This window comes from Thalassophryne amazonica, chromosome 14 (genome assembly GCF_902500255.1).
Source record: "Thalassophryne amazonica chromosome 14, fThaAma1.1, whole genome shotgun sequence".
Taxonomy (NCBI): Eukaryota; Metazoa; Chordata; class Actinopteri; order Batrachoidiformes; family Batrachoididae; genus Thalassophryne; species Thalassophryne amazonica.
Genome location: NC_047116.1, coordinates 66,319,176 through 66,342,295, shown reverse-complemented (window position 1 = coordinate 66,342,295; position 23,120 = coordinate 66,319,176). Strand labels below are relative to the sequence as shown.

The window sequence follows — 23,120 nt, the reverse complement described above, 5'->3', positions numbered from 1 at the left end:
GTTGTTGTGGTTAGAGGTCTGGACGGGACCGGACTGGTACAGGTGAGTGGACCGGTAGTGGTGGTGGACTCAAACACTGGGAGCAAGAACCAGAATAGGTTTGCAAACAAAAATAGCTTTATTTTGCAACAATAAATAACAGGTGCTGACCTGGAGGAAGCCTGCTGAGCCAAGACCGGGCCCACATATAGTGATATAAGTTCATGAGCTGCAGAGTACACAGGGCCAGACTTGGGAGTCTGAGAATGAGCTGGAGTCCTGGAGTATATGGAGCTGGAACCAGAGCCAGGTGGGATGCAGAGAGCTGAGGATGAGGAACTAGGAGGACAGAGGAGAACAGAGGTGAATGATAGAACTCAAAACCCGGAAGCCTTTAACCACAAACAGTTCACTGTAGGCATGAGGCCAGGAATGTTCACAGTTCATGAATTGTCCTCAGATGTCAGATGCTGCGTGTCATATGACGCAGTTCCAATTAAGCAGGACGTGGCTTCAAAAATTATTTAGAAAGTACTTAGTAATTCAGCAACAGAGTTCATACAGTTCTTGGAAATAGTTCTTGGTACTAGTACTTGGAAACAGTTCATGGTACTCCTTGGAAACAGTTTTTGAATATAGTTCTTGGAAACAGTTCTTAGTCATGCACAGTCACAAACAAAAGCAGCGTGAGAATGGGATCTCAAAGATATGAGGAACATAGCTGAACGTTGGCAGAGCAGATGAGTTCCAAAGTGACGTCGTGCAGAGAGTGGTGTGGGAGCCAGGAGCATGCAGTGTGGGTGGCACACAGGAAAGCGTCTGGAAACACCAAAAGAGCAACGAGCTCTGATATGGAAATTAGAGTTGGCCAAGTTACCTGGAAATGAGCTGCAAGAAGCTCAGACGTCAGAGCGCATGGAACCGGCAGGAATAACAACATAGAATCTGGCATGGTCAAGGTCATGGATTGCTCAAGGAAGGCTCATGGAGTCATGGAAGACTCTTGCAGCAAAGTCATGGAAGACTCTGGCAAAGACTGAGCTCAGAGCCGGGGTAAACCAGCTCATGAATGTCAGGTGGTAGGAGATCAAGAGCTGCAGGTGTTCCTTGGCTCAGAAGTGTGCCACATGGAGGGAAAACAGACAAACTACAAACATGAGGTGAGACAGGGCAAAGGCAGACCATGACAACTATGGTTGTGTCTGAGTCCATTGCAAGCAGATCACTTAGGACTTTATTAAAGGTGCCTTCACACATAACAGCGATATGGGCGAATCAGGCTGATCCACGCCAAACCGGCGGACACCTGAAACAATCAAACCACATTCAGGAGGATAGAAATTCTCCTAGGCACGAAGGAATGGTGTCTGAATGCCACATGAATACCCAGAATGTGTGTAGAAGCCGCCACTGTCAGGGTTTGGATTTTTGTTTCTTCTTTTTGTTGTGTTGCTCTGTTTAATTATTATGTTTTGGACGTTTTTCTGTTTTGTTACTATATTGCTGGTCTTTTCTGCTTGGGTTTTCTCTGTTCCCTTCTCTCTTGTCTTCCTTTGGTGCTTGGTGGTGGGCATTTCACTCTGTCTGGCCACACCCTTGTTCTGGTGCTTTCCAGACACACCTGTTTTTAATTTGTAACTCATCACCTGGGGGGTATTTAAGGTTCACAAGTTTCACTAGTCACTAGCCAGATCATTGCGCCTTGTGCCTTCTTTTCAGCTCTTCTCTGTGTGTTTCCCTAGTCCTATTTTGCCTCATTGTTTCATAACTGCCGCCTGTGTACCCGACTCCGTCTCTGCCTGATGTTTTTTGTACTGCTGCTTGTTTTGATCTGCCTTCACGTGTACCGACTGCTGCCTAAAACTTCACTAACCTTTATGAACCACAGAGCTGCTTGTCGGAGTTTTGCATTTGCGTCCAGACGTCTTTAGCCACCAAGCCTGGAAGATCAATCTGGCCAGTTATGGACGCAGCAGACTCAGATGCTTTTCAGAGAGCAGTACGCCACCACAGTCCACAGCTTGCGCAGCAAGAGGATAAGCTGACCACGCTTAACACCGGTATTAAGAGCTGGCCAAATGCCGGATTCATTCATGTCCCTCTATAAGTGCAGAGATACAGCAGGTTTTGTCTAAGCTAAACCATCAGCCCGACCCAGCGGTGTCTCCGCTTCTGGGTTCATCAGCAGCCACGCCGGCTCCTGTACCCGCACCTGAGTTTTGCAACCAGCTGTCTCAACCAAAGCAATTCTCCGGAGGAATGGGTGAAGTCAGACCCTTTATAACTCAGTCCAAGTTACACTTTGAACTTGTCTCATCTGTTTCTCTCTGAAAGGATGAAGATAGCATATATGATTACACATCTTACTAGTCGAATAGCGGCATGGGCCACGGCGGAGTGGAGTCACCAGTCACCAGTCACCTTCCTCCCAAAGTGCCTTCACGACAGCTTTGCAGCAGGTCTTCTAGCATACCTCCCCGGGGTGCGAAGCTGCGCGCTCATTGATGAGGCTTAAGCAGGGCAGCTGCCATGTTTCTGATTATGCAGTAGATTTCCGCATTCTGGTGGTGAAGAGTGAGTGGAATCCTGCAGCCCTCCTTGACGTATTCTTCCAGGGGCTCGCCAACAACATCCGGGATCAACTCGCTGCTGTGGAACTCCCAGAAGATCGGTTTATTGCTCTGGTTATCCGAATCGACTGTCGACTGGTGGAGCATCCTCGCCATGTAGTTTGTCATCCTGTTTGCCGTTCTTCCTCATCTTTGTGCCTCTCTTCAGCCTCTGCCTGCTCCTTCTCTCTCGCTTCCCCACACAACAAGGAGGAGCCAGTGGAGCTGGGCAGGACTTGCCGGTCTCGTGCCCTCTGGTGGTGCAAGCAGTGGATGGTCATGAGTTAGGGCACATAACCCACCACACTCAGTCAGTTTGGATGATAACTGCTGAAAACCATTCTAAATTCATTAGCTTCCATGTATATGATAAAATGACTCACCCGGCAATTCTGGGGCACCCCTGGCTCTAACAACATGGCCCAAACTTTGATTGGTCCAAAGGACAGATTATATAATGGGGACCAACATGTAAAAGATATTGTCTGTCTTGCCATGAACATGCATAACCCAGTGTGAACCCGGATTTAACTGGTGTACCATCTTGTTATTATGGCCTGCTGCCTGTATTCAGTAAAGCTAAAGCTAAGTCATTTACACCACATCATGACTACAACTGCGCCATTGAGCTCCTCCCCGGGGCTAGTCCTCCTTGAGGGAAATTGTTTTCACTGTCTGCCACTGAACACATCGCCATGAACGAGTATATTCAGGAGTCTCTGTCGGCCGGCTTGATTCCTGCTCCACTGGGGCAGGATTCTTTTTTGCAGAGGAGAAAATAAGTTACTTCGTCCATGCATTGATTTCCAGGGGCTCAACGACATCACTGTTAAAAATTGTTATCCATTGCCACTCATCTCCACCGCATTCCAGCTTCTGCAGGACACCAAAATTGAGTGTGATAAAGCCTTTCAGGTCCTAAAACATCGCTTTGCCGTGGCCCCCATGTTGCTACTCCCTGACCCAGCCTGGCAGTTTGTGGTCGAAGTCGATGCATATGATGTGGGGGTTGGTGCCATCCTGTCTCAAATGAATCCCTCAGATAAATGGCTGCATCCTTGTGCGTTTTTCTCCAGGAAACTAACCGCAGCCGAATGAAACCACCAACTGCTAGCCATTAAGGTGGCCTCGGAGGAGTGGCACCACTGGCTGGAGGGGGCACAAATGCTGTTTTTGGTATACACAGACCATGAGACTCTGGTGTATTTGTGATCCGCAAAATGAATAAATGCTAGACATGCTAGATGGGCAGTGTTCTATAGCCATTTTGATTTGTTGTATCATCCTGGGTCTAACGGCCCAGTCACATGGCACTTAATGAAGGGCAACAAAGCCAAACTAAAGAAGTAATCTGGACTTTTGTTGACTTTTGTTGGCATCAGTTAACCTTCGCCCAGCTTCGTTCCTGCAGCTGGTGCTTCGTCAGCATTTTTAAACTGTCAAAAAATTTGAATGAAGGCCAACGAAAACCTCAATTCATCCGTATTTCATTTTGCTGTCGTTCTTGACATGTTTTTTTTAGCATTTGCTTAGTTTTTGTAACGTTAGTGTTTAGTTTGACTTCGTTCGACCAGCTCAATGTTTTCACACAGTACAGAAGCCATTTCTGAGCGCTGCTGCTGCCGCTGCATTCATGTACCGTTGGAAATTACAGGGCAAACTCAGCGTGTTTGCTTGGATTTTTTTTATCTGGGTGGGGGTCAGCTTCACTTGGTTCAGGCACCTTATATAGGCCAGAATTAATCTTTTGTGTGAATACAATTAATTATATTGCCACAAGCAACTGCTGAATTTGAACCAACAAAAAAGTTGTATAATTTCCGATGTTACCCGAATGCAGCAGCAGCTCCTGCATGCGCTTATTATTATTTATTAAATATAACAATATGAGTGTACGAATGACAATCCAGCCCTTATGTACATGTGGCAACAGGTAGATGATTCAAATGATTATATAAGAGCTGTTCTGGAAGGCAGAATTTACATTGTGGATCAGCTGCAGCTTGTGGAATAACCACACATGGGGCATCAATGCACGTTCACATGGACTGATCAGTTTACTGCTCTGATATATTCACTCATCTTTACAGTTATATTTATTCCCCCTTTTGACAGTTTTCTGTTATAAATCAATATATATGGCTTAGTAATGTAATACAATGATACAGCAGCCACCACAGTACACCAGAGTTTTTTTTTTAATTGGAGCAAGACGGAGTGCGCAGCATGTTGACAGACAGTGTGGATTATGATGATGAAGGAGATGATCCCTCTTTTGTTCTGGACGAGGAACCACAGCAGGTGGGTCCACCAACGTGTGCACCAATCTTCACAGCTTCTGTTTGCATTTTCTCCAGGACTCAGGCACTATGAGCTCTGACCCAGTGCTGAGTCCTGGAACACAGAGATGCAGACACACACTGCTTCAGCAGTGACTCCAGGCGTGTTTTGTTTACAGCGTCGGGATCAACGTTTGCTTCAGTTTCGTTTAGTTCCTCTTTCATCCCTTTTGCGCTCTTGCTTCACAGGCTATTCTGTGATAAAGCTCTTTCGTCCATCTTTTCTCAACTAATTGTGACTTTTTTACTTTTTTCCCTTTGTTCAGGAATCGCTGTATGTCATGTGACTGGGCCATAAGAACGGAAAACCAGATGCGGTCTCGACAGGGTGACCTGGATGATACGCCCTACGATCCTGGTCCGATTTTGCCAGAGTCCTGTCTCTTGTCTGCTATTACCTGGGGAATTGAGTCTAGAGTCAGATCCACCCTGGGTAGCAAAGCTAGTCCGCCTGAGTGCCTGCAGGGTAAATTGTTTGTGCCAGCTCCATTGAGGGGAGACCTTATTAAGTGGGGTCATGATGGCCAATTCGTGTGTCACCCAGGCATCAAAAAAGACTATCTCCATCCTGCAACAACGCTTTTTATGGCCACACTTATCTCACAACATCATGAGTACGTTAACGCTTGTCAAATCTGTGCCATGCACAAGTCCTCCAATCAGGCTCCGGTGGGTCTTCTCCACCCGGTTCCTCCGCGTCCTTGGTCCCATATCTCGGTGGACTTCATTAACAGTCTGCCGCCTTCAAAAGACAGTACTATAATTTTGACTGTTGTTGATAGGCTGTCCAAGATGGCCCATTTCATTGCTCTGCCTAAGGTCCCCACCACCAAGGAAATGGCGGAGGTTATGTTATCACGCATCTTTAAGCTGCACGGTTTACCACAAGATATCATATCCGATTGGGGACCTCAATTTGTGTTACACTTTTGGAGGGAATTCTACTGTCTCCTTGGGGCTATGTCCAGTCTTACTTCTGTTACCACCCCCACGCTAGTGGTCAAACCAAACAATTAAACCAAGAATTGGAAAAGGGTCCAATCTGCAGATCATGGGCTTCACAGAGGTCTCTATTCTCTTCTGCTGTTTCCCGTATTTCTGTACCCGCTGCTCTGGGTACAGAACCTGCTCTGCGAACCTGGGAGGAGGCCCAGAGGGCTCTAATCTGCTCTTCCGTGACCTACAAAGCCACGGCCTACTACAAACGTTCTCCAGTACTGTCTTATCAAAAAGTGTCTTTCCATGCCACACCTGCCCTTACATGGCATGCCCAGGAAACTTCCTCTTTCCAGTTTCCAAAGTAATTAGTCCTGTGTCTCTCCATCTTCCGAGGTCTTTATGCACCCATCCTATTTTCCATGTCAGTCATGTGAAGCCCATTCGTTCCAGTGCTGCTTCTCTGAGTTTTGCATTTGCATCCAGACATCTTTAGCTACCAAGCCTGACAGATAGGAATGATTTGCACACGTGTCATGCAGCAGCTCCAGGATCCAGGTAGCCTGTGCCCACAACACAGTACAAAACAGAAAGACATACAGTGGGGAAAATAAGTATTTGACCCCTTGTCAGTTTTGCAGGTTTTCCCACTACAAAGAATGGAGAGGTCTGTAATTTTTATTGTACGAGGGCTGTCCATAAAGTATAGGTCCTTTTATTTTTTTCAAAAACTATATGGATTTCATTCATATGTTTTACGCAGACATGCTTGAAACCCTCGTGCGCATGCTTGAGTTTTTCCATGCCTGTCGGTGACGTCATTCGCCTGGAGCACTCCTTGTGGGAGGAGTCGTCCAGCCCCTCATCGGAATTCCTTTGTCTGAGAAGTTGCTGAGAGACTGGCGCTTTGTTTGATCAAAATTTTTTCTAAACCTGAGAGACACATCGAAGTGGACACAGTTCAAAAAACTAAGCTGGTTTTCGGTGAAAATTTTAACAGCTGATGAGAGATTTTGAGGTGATACTGTCGCTTTAAGGACTTCCCACGGAGCGAGACGTCGCGCAGCGGTCCCAGGCGCCGTCGTCAGCCTGTTTCAAGCTGAAAACCTCCACATTTCAGACTCTATTGATCCAGGACGTCGTGAGAGAACAGAGAAGTTTCAGAAGAAGTCGGTTTCAGCATTTTATCCGGATATTCCACTGTTAAAGGAGATTTTTTTAATGAAAGACGTGCGGGCGGATTGCAGCGTCGGCTCGCAGCCGCCGCAACGCTCCGCCACAGGAAAAACACCTCTGTTGGAAGCCTTAAGGACAAGTTGGAACATGTCCAGCTGTTAAACAATTTCTCATATACTCACTCCACTGAAAGCCATCAAAAGCCGCCTGGATTTACAAATGGTTATCAACACGGAGGTGTTTTTCCTGTGCCGCCGCACCGCGCCGGCTGCGTCCCGACGCGCGGACCCATCCGCACGTCTTTCATTAAAAAAATCTCCTTTAACAGTGGAATATCCGGATAAAATGCTGAAACTGACTTCTTCTGAAACTTCTCTGTTCTCTCACGACGTCCTGGATCAATAGAGCCTGACATGTGGAGGTTTCAGCTTGAAAACAGGCTGACGATGGCGCCTTGGGAGTGCTGCACGACGTCCCGCTGTGTTGGAAGTCCTTAAGCGACAGTATCACCTCAAAATCTCTCATCAGCCATTAAAATTTTCACCGAAAACCAGCTTAATTTTTCGAACCGTGTCCACTTCGATGTGTCCTCACAGGTTTAGAAAAAATTTTGATCAAACAAAACGCCAGTCTCTCAGCAACTTCTCAGGCAAAGGAATTCCGACGAGGGGCCTGGACGACTCCTCCCACAAGGAGTGCTCACAGGCGAATGACGTCACCGACAGGCGTGGAAAACTCACGCATGCACACGAGGGTTCAAGCATGTCTGACGTAAAAACATATGAATGAAATCCATATAGTTTTTGAAAAAATAAAAAGGACCTATACTTTATGGACAGCCCTCGTAGGTACACTTCAACTGTGAGAGACAAAATAAAAAAAAACAAAAAACAAAAACAAACAAAAAAAAATCCAGTAAATCACACTGTATGATTTTAAATAATTAATTTGCATTTTATCGCATAAAATAAGTATTTGACCCCCTCGAAAAACAGAGCTTAACAATTGGTTCAGAAACATTTGTCTGCCATTACAGAGGTCAGACATTTCCTGTAGTTCTTGACCAAGTTTTCACACACTGTAACAGGGATTTTGGACCACTCCTCCATACAGATCTTCTCCAAATCTTTCACGTTTGGAGTTTCAGCCCCCTCCAAAGATTTTCTATCGAGTTCAGGTCTGGAGACTGGCCAGGCCACTCCAGGACCTTGAAATGCTTCTTACGGAGCCCCTCCTTAGTTGCCCTGGCTGTGTGTTTGGGGTCATTGTCATGCTGGAAGACCCAGCCATGACCCATCTTCACTGCTCTTACTGAGGGGAGGTTGTTTACAAAATCTTGCAATACATGACCCCATCCATCCTCCCTTCAATACGGTGCAGTTGTCCTGTCCCCTTTGCAGAAGAGCACCCCCAGAGTATGATGTTTCCACCCCCATGCTTCACGGTTGGGATGGTTTTCTTGGGGTTGTTCTCATTCTCTATACACGGTAAGTGGAGTTGATTCCAAAAAGCTCTATTCTGGTCTCATCTGACCACATGACCTTCTCCCATGCCTCCTCTGGATCATCCAGATGGTCACTGGTGAACTTCAAACAGGCCTGGACATGTGCTGGCTTGAGCAGGGGGACCTTGCTGCCCTGCAGGATTTTAAACCATGACAATATCATGTGTTACTAATGTAATCTTTGTGACTGTGGTCCCAGCTCTCTTCAGGTCATTGACCAGGTCCTCCTGTGTAGTTCTGAGCTTTCTCAGAATCATCCTTACCCCAGTCTCTCAGGCGATCGAGTGCTATGACATTTCTTCCTGTCTGCCAGCAACGTTTGCTCCATCGGTAGTTTATGTTTCAAACACATTTTTATTTGTTCCAAAGAGACGTTTTGGTTCATCAGCAGCAGTTTCATCTGCATTTAACTTTTCTACATTTAAGTATTTTTTAACACAAATGCAAGGCCTTGGTCAACACATTTTTGTTCTTACAGCATAGCTGCTTTTTCTGTGGTCTTTACCCAACTGATGGTCTTCAACCACAGATATTTTGTGAGATCTTTTCCTCTTCACGTCACAGAACTAAATTTGACATTGAACGAATTAAGACAATTTTCAGTCTTCGTGGTGAAACTCAAATGTGCCATTTATTTTAACAAATATAACCACAAAATCACAAATACAAAAAACAGCATTAGCATGAAGACAATACCTGCATTCATTTACTAGGCATAGACTACCCATTTGAGCTGACTAATTCATCTGCCAAGGTTCATGCACTTTCTTCACTGAGTGAAGGCAGCAGTGGCAGCTCCAGCAGGTCTATCCTTGTAAGGGTTAAATGAACTTAATAAATGACTTCTGACGAATAACAAATATTATTAGTCAAATATTATTAGTTGACTAATAAAAAATTGTCAGCTGGTTGGACATTAAGCATATATAGCACATATATGCACAAAAACAATATAGTTAATCAGTTTGAACATTAAATATCTTGTCTTTGTGGTGTATTCAATTGAATATAGGTTGAAGAGGATTTGCAGATCATTGTATTCTGTTTTTATTTACATTTTATACAACATCCCAACTTTGTTGGAATTGGGTTGTACCTGGACTGTTCAGAAGTACCAGGTGTTAAGTGCTCAGAGACATGGCCATGGTAAGGAAGACTGAAACACAACCACCACTGAACAAGACTCTCAAGTTGAAATTTGTTCACTGTTCTTAGCTAATATCCCTAATTTCTCCAAAAATCAACTTTCTGTTTTTGCAGCATTTATCCTTGACCCAAAATACATGAGCATACCAAATGGCAAATGTCAGCTCTCCCCAGTTTCTGCGTGATCAAAGCCATACTCACGCACGCAACACATACACGCACACAGAGACCACTTGGCTATTATAATATAGGAGATATGTGTCTCTGAAAACACATTTTCCAAAGGTTTAGGAAGAGATGACATGGTAATGACTCTTGATCAAATCTGGTTGGGCCTGTGGCTGAACAATTATTCGGTTAGTCAGGTGCAAACTAGTCATGTTTGACTATTTTGACTATTCGCCCCAGCTGTGCTGAATACTATTTTTGTTGTTTGGGAGCTTGCTAACTGACCTCCCATCTTGTTTCCTTCAGTATTTCGTGTTTGACTTCTTTGGCCACAAAGAGATTTTCTTGGACAAAGTCATCAAGCTGTCGGTGAGTAAAGATATAACTTGTAAAATATACCATACATCTGCAGTAAACAAAAATTTACAAGATCAGTTAAGAGTTGTGGCTTAAAGGAATCTTACAGTATTTTGGATGTTTCAGCAAACGCAGCCAATGACTTCTATGATAGCAGATAATGCTATCATAGAAGCCATGTATTACTGGCAACTATTGAAACATATATCAGTCCACCAAGGATTTTGCAGGATTTTAGGGGGATTCTTGTGGCCTAAAACACCCGATTTCACAGCAACTTTACTAAAAAACTGTAATAAATGTGGCAGTGGTTTTAAGCGTTTTGTGATGAAATTGTGGGAACAATTCAGAATTGCAAAAATCCTTTGTTATTATGATTATTATTATTATCATTATTATTATTGTTGTTGTTGTTGTTGTATAATGAAAAATGGAATAATGAAACATATGAAGGTTGCTTGTTCCGGTGAGACATTTTCATGGTAAACTGTTTTAGCACTCTCTCTCATTTATATCACTGTAAACAGCTGAAAGAAGAAGAACAAGAAGATGAAGTATAAGTTTGAAGCATGCACAGCACAATTTTTCATACAAAGGATAAAGTACTATCTGTGGCAACTGCATGACAGTGATTATTGTACTTTTAAGCATACTGTTACCACAGACTGTCTATATTATTTATTGTAGACTTGATGGAGTGGTGGCCAAGTGGCTAATGTGCTTGATTTCAGTGTGGAAGGATCTAGGTTCAAACCCCACCACTGCCCCAGTGGTGTAAAAGCTCACCACCACAGGGGTAACCTCACTCACCTCACTGTTGTAAAAGCTTGCACCAAACCAACATGCAAATCCACTTTGGATCTGCTGTGGTGACCCCGAGTGAAAACAAGGGAGCAGCCGAAGGGTCTTACTGTTCAGGATAAATCTCAATGATAAACATCAATGCTTTTGAGCCACCCACTGAAATACGTCAATCTTGTTTACTATTGAAACCAGTGTTTGGGAAAGTAACTTTGGAAAGTTACTTCATTAGTTAATTTATACAGTTATATTTTACAGTTACTTCATACAGTTAGTTCATTAGCAGCTGCAGACACCTTGTCGGCAGTTGCTGAATGTAATTAATAAAGTTACTCATAATCTAATTTGGTTATTTTTAAGATTTAGTACTCAGAAAAGTAATTATTAGTTACTTTGCTGATGAGTTACTTTGCTGATTGCTCAATCTTACGAGTAACCAAGTTACATTACTCGTTACCTTATTAGTTACATTACTTATTAGTTGCAAGTTTTCAGCAGATTCTAATGAAGTAATTGCATAATGCTGCTAATGAAGTAACTGCATAAAGCAACTGTATAAAGCAACTAAAAAAGTAACTAAAAAAGTAACTTGTCAAAGTTACTTTTCACAACACTGATTGAAACACACCTCATCATTTTTTTTGTGTGTGTGTTATATTTTAATAGCCCAAGTTTGTAACAAAGTTTAGTAAAGAAAGCTAATGAGTGAGACTCTTTTTATTCCAGTGCTCCCAGTGCCTGTACAAGGATTTTGACACATGCAGATACAACAGGTAAATAAATAAAAAAAATAAAATAAAATAAGAAACAGGTAAATAAATAAATAAATAAATAAAAATGATAAAAAAAAAAAAGTTATCCTTAAGCTCACATTAAAGAGTCCGAGCTAAACCCTGGATGTCACCAAATGTTGGAAAAACCCTGGTTATGAATTTTAACAGCACAGAGAACTCGCAATGCACGTTGTAGATGAAGGAAAAAAAGTGAGACAAAAACAGCTTGGGCACAATACAAACTAGACCCACACTGGTCAAACAGTTGCTTCTTCATCTGAAGGACAACTGACACTTTTTCTGCTTATATTCCTGGCTGCACTCTGTTTTTGTGCTGTTTTCACTCCATGTAGTGTTGCTCTCTGCTCACAGTGAAAACAGTGTTTGTGTACAGCACAAACACTGTTTTCACTGTTTTATTTGCAACGCTAACATGAGCATGTTCATTGTGGCTTTATTTTTACATCTGCATGCCACAGAAGCTGCACAGAGAGAGCATGCAGAGGTGAGCTGCTGGCATGAACATGATCACATGACTGTCGTTGTAAGATGTGTGAAGTGATTGATACATATGTTCTGAGTAAATCATTTCAAGTGTGAATGTCAAATCTCTGCTGTGGGTGGATGGACTGTCTTTTTGAATCACCTCCATACTTGAGATAAACAGCAGAAAACGTCTTTTCAGGAAGATATCATGAAATATAACCTGAGATCATTTTTTGGGTCATTTTTCAGATAGTTAAATGTGCCAAAATCTTTGCACAGCGTGCAATCTGTAAAAAAAATGACTGAAATGGCAAATTTGACCTAATCCCACTCAAATAGGGCATATGATGGAGTTGATTTCACACTCTTTGGAATGGAGCAGTGTGTGCTTACTGCAGAATATCTTGTGTTGCATTGGGAATGTTCTGGAGCCTCTGAGTTGGTGTAGACTGGTTGTAATTGTTACGTCGGTCTTTGTGCTCAGGTGATGCATTCTAAGATGTTGAGGAGTTTCTGTGTTGGCTCCTTTAAGCTGGACGTGTGGACAGTTTATAAACAGACAGGTCAGTGAGTCAACTTCTTGTTTCCACTTTTTCCTCTTAGGCTGTGGGTTAATGGCTGTGGAATCTGGCCAACCTATTTTGGAAAATGCCTTGATCAAGAAAGAAAATACAAATATTTGCCATTTGTCATCTACTTTCCAACCCAAAATCTCACCCTGCTATCTATTTGATACTTTGTCAGGTCACCACTTCATCAACAAATGGGCAATGCTGACAAATCCTGGTGACCCCAGCACAGGGGTCAAAGGCTATGTGAAGTGTGACATCAGTGTTTCAGCAAAGGGGGATGCTGTACGACCAGGACCTAAGGCCAGTGATGCAGAGGAGCAGATAGACAAGTATGGCACCAGATTTTGTTTTTTTTTAGATCAAAAATATGTACTGTGTATTCTTAGCTGCAGGTACTGCCAAAAATAAATAAACTTAATAAATAACACATTTTGTTATGTTACAGCCTCATTATAAAATGGAGTAAATTAATTTTTCACCAAAAAAATATTTGTTAGCTCCAGGAACTCTATAGATGCAACTTGTAATTATGTTTTTGGATTTTTCACATGTAATTTCCACATTAACACATTCCATGATCTTGTCCAAAGAAAAGGACATATTGTGAACAAGTTCACATTGATGGCTAGATCTAACATAAAGTGCCACACCACCACCCCGTTTATTCACCCTATTTCTGGCAAAACAACAACAACAAAACAAACAAAAAAAACATAACCCTCAAACTGGACAGTCAACATACTCATCTTTTAACCATGTCTCAGTCACTGCAATAACTGAAAAACATTTGTTAGCAGTTTTTAAACAGTCCTGAATTTTTGAGAAATTCAAAGAAAGACTTCTGCCATTGAAATGTATAATAGAAAATGTCCCATTTATGAAAGAATGATGCTTAAATTGTTCCTCAGTAAAATAATTACAAAGATGATTTCTGTTTTCAAGAAAAACAGTCCGGATCATTATTATTTTCAATGTTGTTATGCTCATCAAAAATTGAAATTGAGCTCCCGTGCAGAAGTAAATTGTAAAGAATCAGTTATCATTATAAAAGAAATATAATCCACAGCACAAGAGATGCACTTAAATAAGTTCCAACTTCATGATATGAACTTAAACATGATATATAATTCCTCAAAATTTGTCCCATAACAAAAGATGAAAAAACCACTCCAGGCAAGCAACAACCAAATTGTTTAACAGAATCAACAATCACTTAAAATGATCCAAGTCCGAAAGCTCTCTTATCAACATAACTTTCACCTCCTGCGGGTTGCTTGTATTTTTTTCTGCTTTCGCAAGGCTCTTGCTTGTCTGGCTATCTCGGCATTTTTCTTTGTCAAATGTTCATTTACGTACACATCTGTCCCTTGTAACTTTTTTGTTTGGCAGGTTTAGACTTATTATCTATTCTTGGTAATGAGTGGCAGTCTGCAATGTTACTATTGTTAATGTGGATGTCCTTTGAAGAAAAAAAAAAATATGACTTGATGTTACAGAGAATGAATTTCTTCCTGCAAATCCTCGATGACACTGGCACCATTACCAATGGCAACAGCCCTCGCGTATGAGGGCACCCTCTCAGCCCTTACTGGAATAGTTTGGACACCACTGGTGTAGTAAGTTGCATTGCATTGTGTGTATGTTGTCATCATTTTCATAGAGCAACTAGAGACATTCATAAGACTCAAGTGAACGATGATACAAAGGCGACAGCATGTACACACACACACACACACACACACATATATATATATATAGTGAGGAAAATAAGTATTTGAACACCCTGCGGTTTTGCAAGTTCTCCCACTTACAAATCATGGAGGGGTCTGACATTTTCATCTTAGGTGCATGTCCACTGTGAGAGACATAATCTAAAAAAAAAAAAAAATCCCAAATCACAATGTATGATTTTTTTAAATAATTTGTTTGTATGTTACTGCTGCAAATAAGTATTTGAACACCTACCAACCAGCAAGAATTCTGGTTCTCACAGACCTGTTCATTTTTCTTTAAGAAGCCCTCTTATTCTGCACTCTTTACCTGTATTAATTGCGCCTGTTTGAACTTGTTACCTGTATAAAAGACACCTGTTCACACACTCAATCAATCACACGCCAACCTGTCCACCATAGCCAAGACCAAAGAACTGTCTAAGGACACAAGGGACAAAACTGTAGACCTGCACAAGGCTGGGATGGACTACAGGACAGCAGGCAAGCAGCTTGGTAGAAGACAACTGTTATGATTATTTATTAGAAAGTGGAAGAAACACAAGATGATTGTCAAGCTCCCTTAGTCTGGGATTCCATGCAAGATCTCACTTTGTGGGGTAAGGATAATTCTGAGAAAGCTCAGAACTACACAGGAGGACCTGGTCAATGACCTGAAGAGAGCTGGGATCACAGTCACAAAGAATACATTAGTAACACATGATACTGACATGGTTTAAAATCCTGCAGGGCAGCAAGGGCCCCTGCTCAAGCCAGCACATGTCCAGGCCCGTTTGAAGTTCACCAGTGACCATCTGGATGATCCAGAGGAGGCATGGGAGAAGGTCATGTGGTCAGATGAGACCAGAATAGAGCGTTTTGGAATCAACTCCACTTACCATGTTTAAAGAATGACAACAACCCTAAGAAAACCATCCCAACCGTGAAGCATGGGGGTGGAAACATCATACTCTGGGGGTGCTCTTCTGCAAAGGGGACAGGACGACTGCACCATATTGAAGGGAGGTTGGATGGGGTCATGTATTGCGGGATTTTGGTAAACAACCTCCTTCCCTCAGTAAGAGCAGTGAAGATGGGTCATGGCTGGGTCTTCCAGCATGACAATGACCCCAAACACACAGCCAGGGCAACTAAGGAGGGGCTCCGTAAGAAGCATTTCAAGGTCCTGGAGTGGCCTGGCCAGTCTCCAGACCTGAACTCAATAGAAAATCTTTGGAGGGAGCTGAAACTTCAAACCTGAAAGATCTAGAGAAGATCTGTATGGAGGAGTGGACCAAAATCCCTGCTGCAGTGTGTGCAAACATATATATATATATATATATATATATATATATATATATATATATATATATATATATATATATATATAAACCAGGGTGAGAGGGTCTTCACCACAGGCTGTGATCCCTGGCTCCTGTCCACCCATTGCTGTGAAACACCCCTGGGGCCATGTCGGAGGTGAGATTCATGTTTAAAAATGTTGTCATGGGCTGGTGAAACAGTTCCATGTCATACCTTCATTGTCGCCATTGCCGTCATTGTCAGCCTTTGTGTAACTGCATTGACAGGACTTTGACCACAGGACCAAATCCAATTGTAAGTTTGTAACTCATGGGGGAGGACGCATCGTTTTTCCATTTCCAGTGGATTCGGTCTCCTTGGTCTCCAGGGAGAGTGCCTTCTTCCTTGTTTGTTCTGTGGATGTTAATCCATGTTCCGATGTTCTGGAGGCACTTGGTCCTGCTTTTACCACATTTAATTGTAGTGTGGCTGCTTCTCGCTGGAGTTCCTCTTTATGTGTGATGTCTTGCACCGTCAGCGCCGGAAAGCGGAAACGTTTGGACTGGATTCCAGTGCTCCTGACCTGGATTCTGGATTCTGTGACTACGTTTACATGCAGCCAATAACCCTTTCAAAACCGGAATATTAGCAATAACCCGGTTGCGCACGGCCATGTAAACACCCACAAAAACCCGACTATGCTCATATTCTGGTTTTTAAAAACCCGAATATGACCCCTAGGTTACTCCTTTTCTAACCCGAATATCAGGTCATATAAACGTGCATCAGGATATCCCCATAGAAAGGAACATTATTTTCTGTTCTGCGCATGTCCTATCCGCATGGAATCTTGGTGTTTTGAGTACAGCAACTACTTGTATGTGGCGCGCGCAACCCACCGGACACCACAGAAGCAGAGGTAAACAGCGCATTGTGTTCTGCGTCCTTATCAGTCGGGCTGGTCGCGGCACCGGTCGGCATCACCGCAATTGCTCTCACTGCCTCCGATGCGCTTAATGAGTCTGCGGGCTTGGTAAATGCAGCAGTGGGCCACTCACACTGCCCCCCTCTCTGCTGTGCAGAGCTACGCCAACTCTGGCAACAGGTCGAGAGACTGCCCTCGCTGTTTTGATGCGGAGCGCTCTGGCAGCCCGCAAGGATAGATTTCTTGCGGAAAATCCACAGCGCCGCAGGGTCTCGGTATACCGCAGCTGCAAAGCTCCATGGCCATGACTTGGATTCTTTGTGGGTCCTGCATCCGTACCCCCGGAGGCAGTGAGCGAAGGGAGAACACGTGCATTGTGTTCTGCGTGTGTCTGTTTATAATCTTCTCGCCCAGAAGAAAAAAGAGAGTGTTTACACAGGAGAGAAAAGTGAGAAAATGTTAATGCCTGTTTGAGAAAAGTGTATAAAGTGTGTATTGAGGGGTTTTACAGCCTTAAAACATCTATAATAATTGTAAAAACTAACACTGACTACTTCGCGGATTTCGCGGATTTCGCCTATTACGGGTTATTTTTAGAATGTAACTCCTGTGATAAACGAGCGACCACTGTACTTAATTAGTATTGTGAAAATTCAAATTTCAAATTCAAATTTATTAATTTATATAGCGCCAATTCACGACAAAATCGTCTCAAGGCGGTTCATGAAAGACATGAATATAATGTCTTTTACTGACGGTAGAAAATTGTTGGGAAGGTGTCGTGACACGGACCCACAACAGGGGGCGTTAATGAACGGACAATGGATAAGCCAAAAAATAACAATTTAATGTTGTGAAGCGCACAACGAAGTACAGACAATCACAATATTGCGGAATGTCAATCATACACAAGGTGGCGTGTGGCAGGCTCGAAGATAGAAGACATCTGGTGATAGAAGAGCCGGAACCCACACAGCTTCCACCACCAATGGATCTGAAGAACACCGGAGCCGCCAAGCCCTGCGCCCCAGGTGGCCACTGTCTTCAGCAGTCAGACCCGGTACTGCTGGCACAGAACAGAAACAGTTTGATGAGTGTGAGTACGCACACTCAGTAATCCCACAGTCTGTGTTCAGTTAGGAGGGAGAACCTCCACCTCCGATAACACACTCGGACAGCTCCTGAGACAACCACTTATCTGGGTGGGGTGGGAGGCGAAGCCGTCGCAGTCCACACCAAACGCCAACACAGCAGACAAGGAATCCGTCACAGGAAAACGGCTGCAAAAGAGATCAGACTATTGTTCGGATTAGATTCAGCAGAGAATTACCTGTATGGTAGATGATTTCTCGGCGAGGAGGTGGAGTTGCAGTCCGGCCTTTATGGTGATGGTAATGGGTTGAATGAGTGACAGCTGGTGCTGATGAAGAGCGACAGCTGTCACTCCCAGTGGCTCCGGCGCCCTCTCGTGCTTGAAGCCCGCACTCCAAGCAGGGCGCCATCTGGTGGTGGTGGGCCAGCAGTACCTCCTCTTCAGCGGCCCACACAACAGGACCCCCCCCTCAACGGGCGCCTGGCGCCCGACCAGGCTTGTCCGGGTGCCGCCGGTAGAAGTCGGCCAGGAGGGCCGGGTCCAGGATGAAGCTCCTCTTCACCCAGGAGCGTTCTTCGGGTCCATACCCCTCCCAGTCCACCAAATACTGGAACCCCCGGCCCTTCCGACGGACGTCCAGGAGCCGGCGCACGGTCCAAGCCGGCTCCCCGTCGATGATCCTGCTTGGCCCGCTCTGCCTGTCTGTTTGTCTGAGGGTGATACCCGGATGAGAGACTCACGGTGGCCCCCAGTTCCCTGCAGAAACTCCTCCAGACCTGAGAGGAGAACTGAGGGCCACGGTCTGAGACGATGTCTGCTGGTATCCCATGCAGACGCACGACGTAGTGGACCAGGAGGTCTGCTGTCTCCTGGGCCGTTGGGAGCTTCGGGAGGGCCACGAAGTGGGCCACCTTGGAGAACCGGTCCACTATCGTGAGGATGGTGGTATTGCCCTGGGATGGCGGGAGGCCCGTGACAAAGTCCAGGCCGATGTGGGACCAGGGGCGGTGAAGTACCGGTAGGGGCTGGAGGAGTCCTGAAGTCCTCTTATGCTCAGCCTTGCCCCTGGCACAGGTGGTACAGGCCTGGACGTAGTCCCGGACATCGGCCTCCATGGACGCCCACCAGAAGCGCTGCTGGACCACTGCCATGGTTCTGCGCACCCCGGGATGACAGGAGAGCTTGGAACCATGACAGAAGTCCAAAACCGCAGCTCTGGCCTCTGGTGGGATGTACAGTTTGTCCTTTGGGCCGGTCCCCGGGTCCGGGTTCTGTGTCAGGGCCTCCCGGACGGTCTTCTCCACGTCCCAGGTGAGAGTGGCCACGACAGTGGACTCGGGGATGATGGTCTCTATGGGGTCTGACAACTCGGCCTTGGCCTCCTCTTCATGCACCCGGGACAGGGCATCCGACCGTTGGTTCTTGGTCCCGGGGCGGTATGTAATCTGGAAGTCAAAGCGCCCGAAGAACAGTGACCAGCGGGCTTGCCTGGGGTTCAGCCGCTTGGCAGTCCGGATGTACTCCAGGTTCCGATGGTCCGTGAAAACCGTGAAGGGCACCGTCGCTCCCTCCAACAGGTGTCTCCACTCTTCAAGAGCCTCCTTCACCGCAAGGAGTTCCCGATTGCCGACATCATAATTCCTCTCAGCCGGGGTCAACCTGCGGGAAAAATAGGCACAAGGGTGGAGAACCTTATCGGACTCCCCGCTCTGGGACAGCACGGCTCCTATCCCTGAGTCAGAGGCATCCACCTCCACTGTGAACTGGCGAGTAGGATCAGGCTGCACCAGAACTGGTGCAGACGAAAACCGGCGCTTCAACTCCCTAAACGCGGCTTCGCACCGATCCGACCAGGTGAAGGGGACCTTAGTGGAGGTCAGGGCTGTCAGGGGGCTAACTACCTGACTGTAGCCCTTAATGAACCTCCTGTAGAAATTCGCAAAGCCGAGGAATTGTTGCAGTTTCCTACGGTTTGTTGGTTGGGGCCAATCTCTCACTGCCGCAACCTTGGCCGGATCAGGGGCGACGGAGTTGGAGGAGATTATGAACCCCAGGAAAGACAAAGAAGAGCGGTGAAACTCGCACTTCTCGCCCTTCACAAATAGCCAGTTCTCCAACAACCACTGTAGGACCTGACGTACATGCTTGACATGGGTCTCAGGATCCGGAGAAATGATGAGTATATCGTCTAGATATATGAAGACAAACCGATGCAGGAAGTCCCGCAAGACGTCATTAACCAACGCTTGGAATGTCGCGGGCGCATTGGTGAGGCCGAACGGCATGACCAGGTACTCAAAGTGACCTAACGGGGTGTTAAATGCCGTCTTCCACTCGTCTCCCTCCCGGATCCGAACCAGGTGATAAGCGTTCCTCAGATCCAATTTTGTAAAAATTTGGGCTCCATGCAAGGGCGTAAACACTGAATCCAACAGAGGTAACGGGTATCGGTTGCGAACCGTGATCTCGTTCAGCCCTCTGTAATCAATGCATGGACAGAGTCCGCCGTCCTTCTTGCCCACAAAAAAGAAACCAGCACCCATCGGGGAGGAGGAGTTCCGGATCAACCCGGCAGCTAACGAGTCCTGGATGTAGGTCTCCATTGATTCGCGTTCCGGATGTGAGAGGTTGCACAGCCTGCTGGATGGGTACTCAGCGCCCGGTATCAAATCAATGGCACAATCGTACGGACGGTATGGGGGCAGCGTGAGTGCCAGATCCTTGCTGAAGACATCAGCAAGGTCATGGTACTTGGCTGGCACCGCCGCCAGATTGGGGGGGACTAAAACCTCCTCCTTAGCTGTCACACCGGGTGGAACCGAGGATCCTAAACACTCCCGGTGGCAGGTTTCGCTCTACTGAACCACAACCCCAGACAGCCAATCAATCCGGGGATTGTGTTTTAACACCCATGGAAAACCCAAAATCACTCGGGAGGTAGAAGGTGTTACATAAACCACAATCTCCTCCCTGTGATTCCCAGAAACAACCAAAGTCACGGGCTGTGTCTGGTGTGTGATTAGTGGAAGAAGGGTGCCATCTAGTGCCCGCACCGACAATGGTGACGGTAAGGCCACTAGAGGGAGCCCAACCTCCTTTGCCCATCTGCTGTCCAGCAGATTCCTCTCCGACCCCGTGTCCACCAGTGCTGGGGCGTGAAGGGTTAGATCCCCACTCAGGATCGTGACTGGGATACGTGCAGATTTTCGGGGTTTCCCCGCGTGGGTATTGTGACCCACCCTTAGCCCAGTCTCTAAGGATGAGTGCTGCTGTTTTGGCCGTTTGGGGCACTCTCTCTGTATGTGCTCGGTTGAGCTGCAGAGAAAACACTCTCCACGGATCAGCCTCCTTTGTCTCTGATCTGATCGCTTTTTGGCCCTGCTCGTTTCCATAGCAATGTCAGCAGGGGGAGCTGTCGTCACGTGGAGAGCCCTGGCTGTGGAGCGTGGGGAAGTCGGCTCCCTTTCGGACCCGGGAGGAAGAGGGACAGCTTGTGCCTGACCACGCCCTTCGTCTCACTCCCGTCGGTGTTCTGTTAATCGGTTGTCTAACCGTATAACCAGGTCGATAAGCCCGTCTAAATCCCGCGGCTCGTCCTTCGCCACCAGGTGCTCCTTAAGGACCAGAGACAGTCCGTTTACAAAGGCGGCGCGGAGCGCAACAGCATTCCAGCCGGCTCGCGCTGCCGCGATGCGGAAGTCGACTGCATACTTCGCTGCGCTTCGACACCCCTGTCTTATCGACAGCAGCACGCTTGAAGCGGTCTCGCCTCTATGAGGGTGGTCGAACACCTGTCGGAACTCCCTCACAAACTCAGTGTAAATCGTTAGGAGCCGTGAATTCTGCTCCCAGAGCGCCGTAGCCCAGGCGCGTGCCTCTCCTCGAAGCAAATTTATAATGTAAGCCACACAGCTAGCGTCTGATGCGTACATGATGGGACGCTGTGAAAAGATGAGCGAGCACTGCATCAAGAAGTCCGCGCATGTCTCCACACAGCCTCCGTACGGCTCCGGAGGGCTTATGTATGCTTCAGGGGAAGGTGGGGGGGTTCGTTGAACGACCAGTGGAATGTCTGTCTCTGGCATTCGGTCAGCAGGAGGAGGTGCTGCAGCAGCGCCCTGAGCATGCGCTTCCACCTGGGCGGTGAGAGCCTCCATCCTTCGATTGAGAACAATGCTCTGCTCGGTAACTAAGTCCAACCGAGCAGTAAAGGTGGTTAAGATGTGCTGCAGCTCACCTAATACGCCTCCTGCTGGCGCCTGTGCACCTCGCTCTTCCATTGGCTGTTCAAGCGATGGTTGACGCCCCTCGGGATCCATGACGCTGGCCGAGAAATCCTGTTGGGAAGGTGTCGTGACACGGACCCACAACAGGGGGCGTTAATGAACGGACAATGGATAAGCCAAAAAGTAACAATTTAATGTTGTGAAGCGCACAACGAAGTACAGACAATAACAATATTGCGGAATGTCAATCATACACAAGGTGGCGTGTGGCAGGCTCGAAGATAGAAGACGTCTGGTGATAGAAGAGCCGGAACCCACACAGCTTCCACCACCAATGGATCTGAAGAACACCGGAGCCGCCAAGCCCTGCGCCCCAGGTGGCCACTGTCTTCAGCAGTCAGACCCGGTACTGCTGGCAGAGAACAGAAACAGTTTGATGAGTGTGAGTACGCACACTCAGTAATCCCACAGTCTGTGTTCAGTTAGGAGGGAGAACCTCCACCTCCGATAACACACTCGGACAGCTCCTGAGACAACCACTTATCTGGGTGGGGTGGGAGGCGAAGCCGTCGCAGTCCACACCAAACGCCAACACAGCAGACAAGGAATCCGTCACAGGAAAACGGCTGCAAAAGAGATCAGACTATTGTTCGGTTTAGATTCAGCAGAGAATTACCTGTATGGTAGATGATTTCTCGGCGAGGAGGTGGAGTTGCAGTCCGGCCTTTATGGTGATGGTAATGGGTTGAATGAGTGACAGCTGGTGCTGATGAAGAGCGACAGCTGTCACTCCCAGTGGCTCCGGCGCCCTCTCGTGCTTGAAGCCCGCAGTCCAAGCAGGGCGCCATCTGGTGGTGGTGGGCCAGCAGTACCTCCTCTTCAGCGGCCCACACAACAGAAAATACCGAGATAGCGACATTTACAAGAAGGTGGCTGAAAAGTTACGCAAAGCAGGATTTGTACGAACGCCAGAATAAAGCACTGGTGGAAGACGTGCGTTGCTGTTTAGATGGGGTTAT

General features: G+C 46.1%; 1 protein-coding gene across 1 annotated transcript in view; it reads left to right on the top strand.

Annotated features, from left to right (window-relative positions):
• Positions 1 to 23,120, top strand: part of fer1l6 (fer-1 like family member 6) — a 656,531-nt gene that overhangs the window by 171,596 nt on the left and 461,815 nt on the right. Inside the window, exons 6-8 of the mRNA XM_034186126.1 lie at positions 10,164 to 10,226; positions 12,759 to 12,837; positions 13,019 to 13,175. Of these exons, the coding sequence (XP_034042017.1) occupies positions 10,164 to 10,226; positions 12,759 to 12,837; positions 13,019 to 13,175 (299 nt within the window). The remainder of the gene's footprint in view (positions 1 to 10,163; positions 10,227 to 12,758; positions 12,838 to 13,018; positions 13,176 to 23,120) is intronic.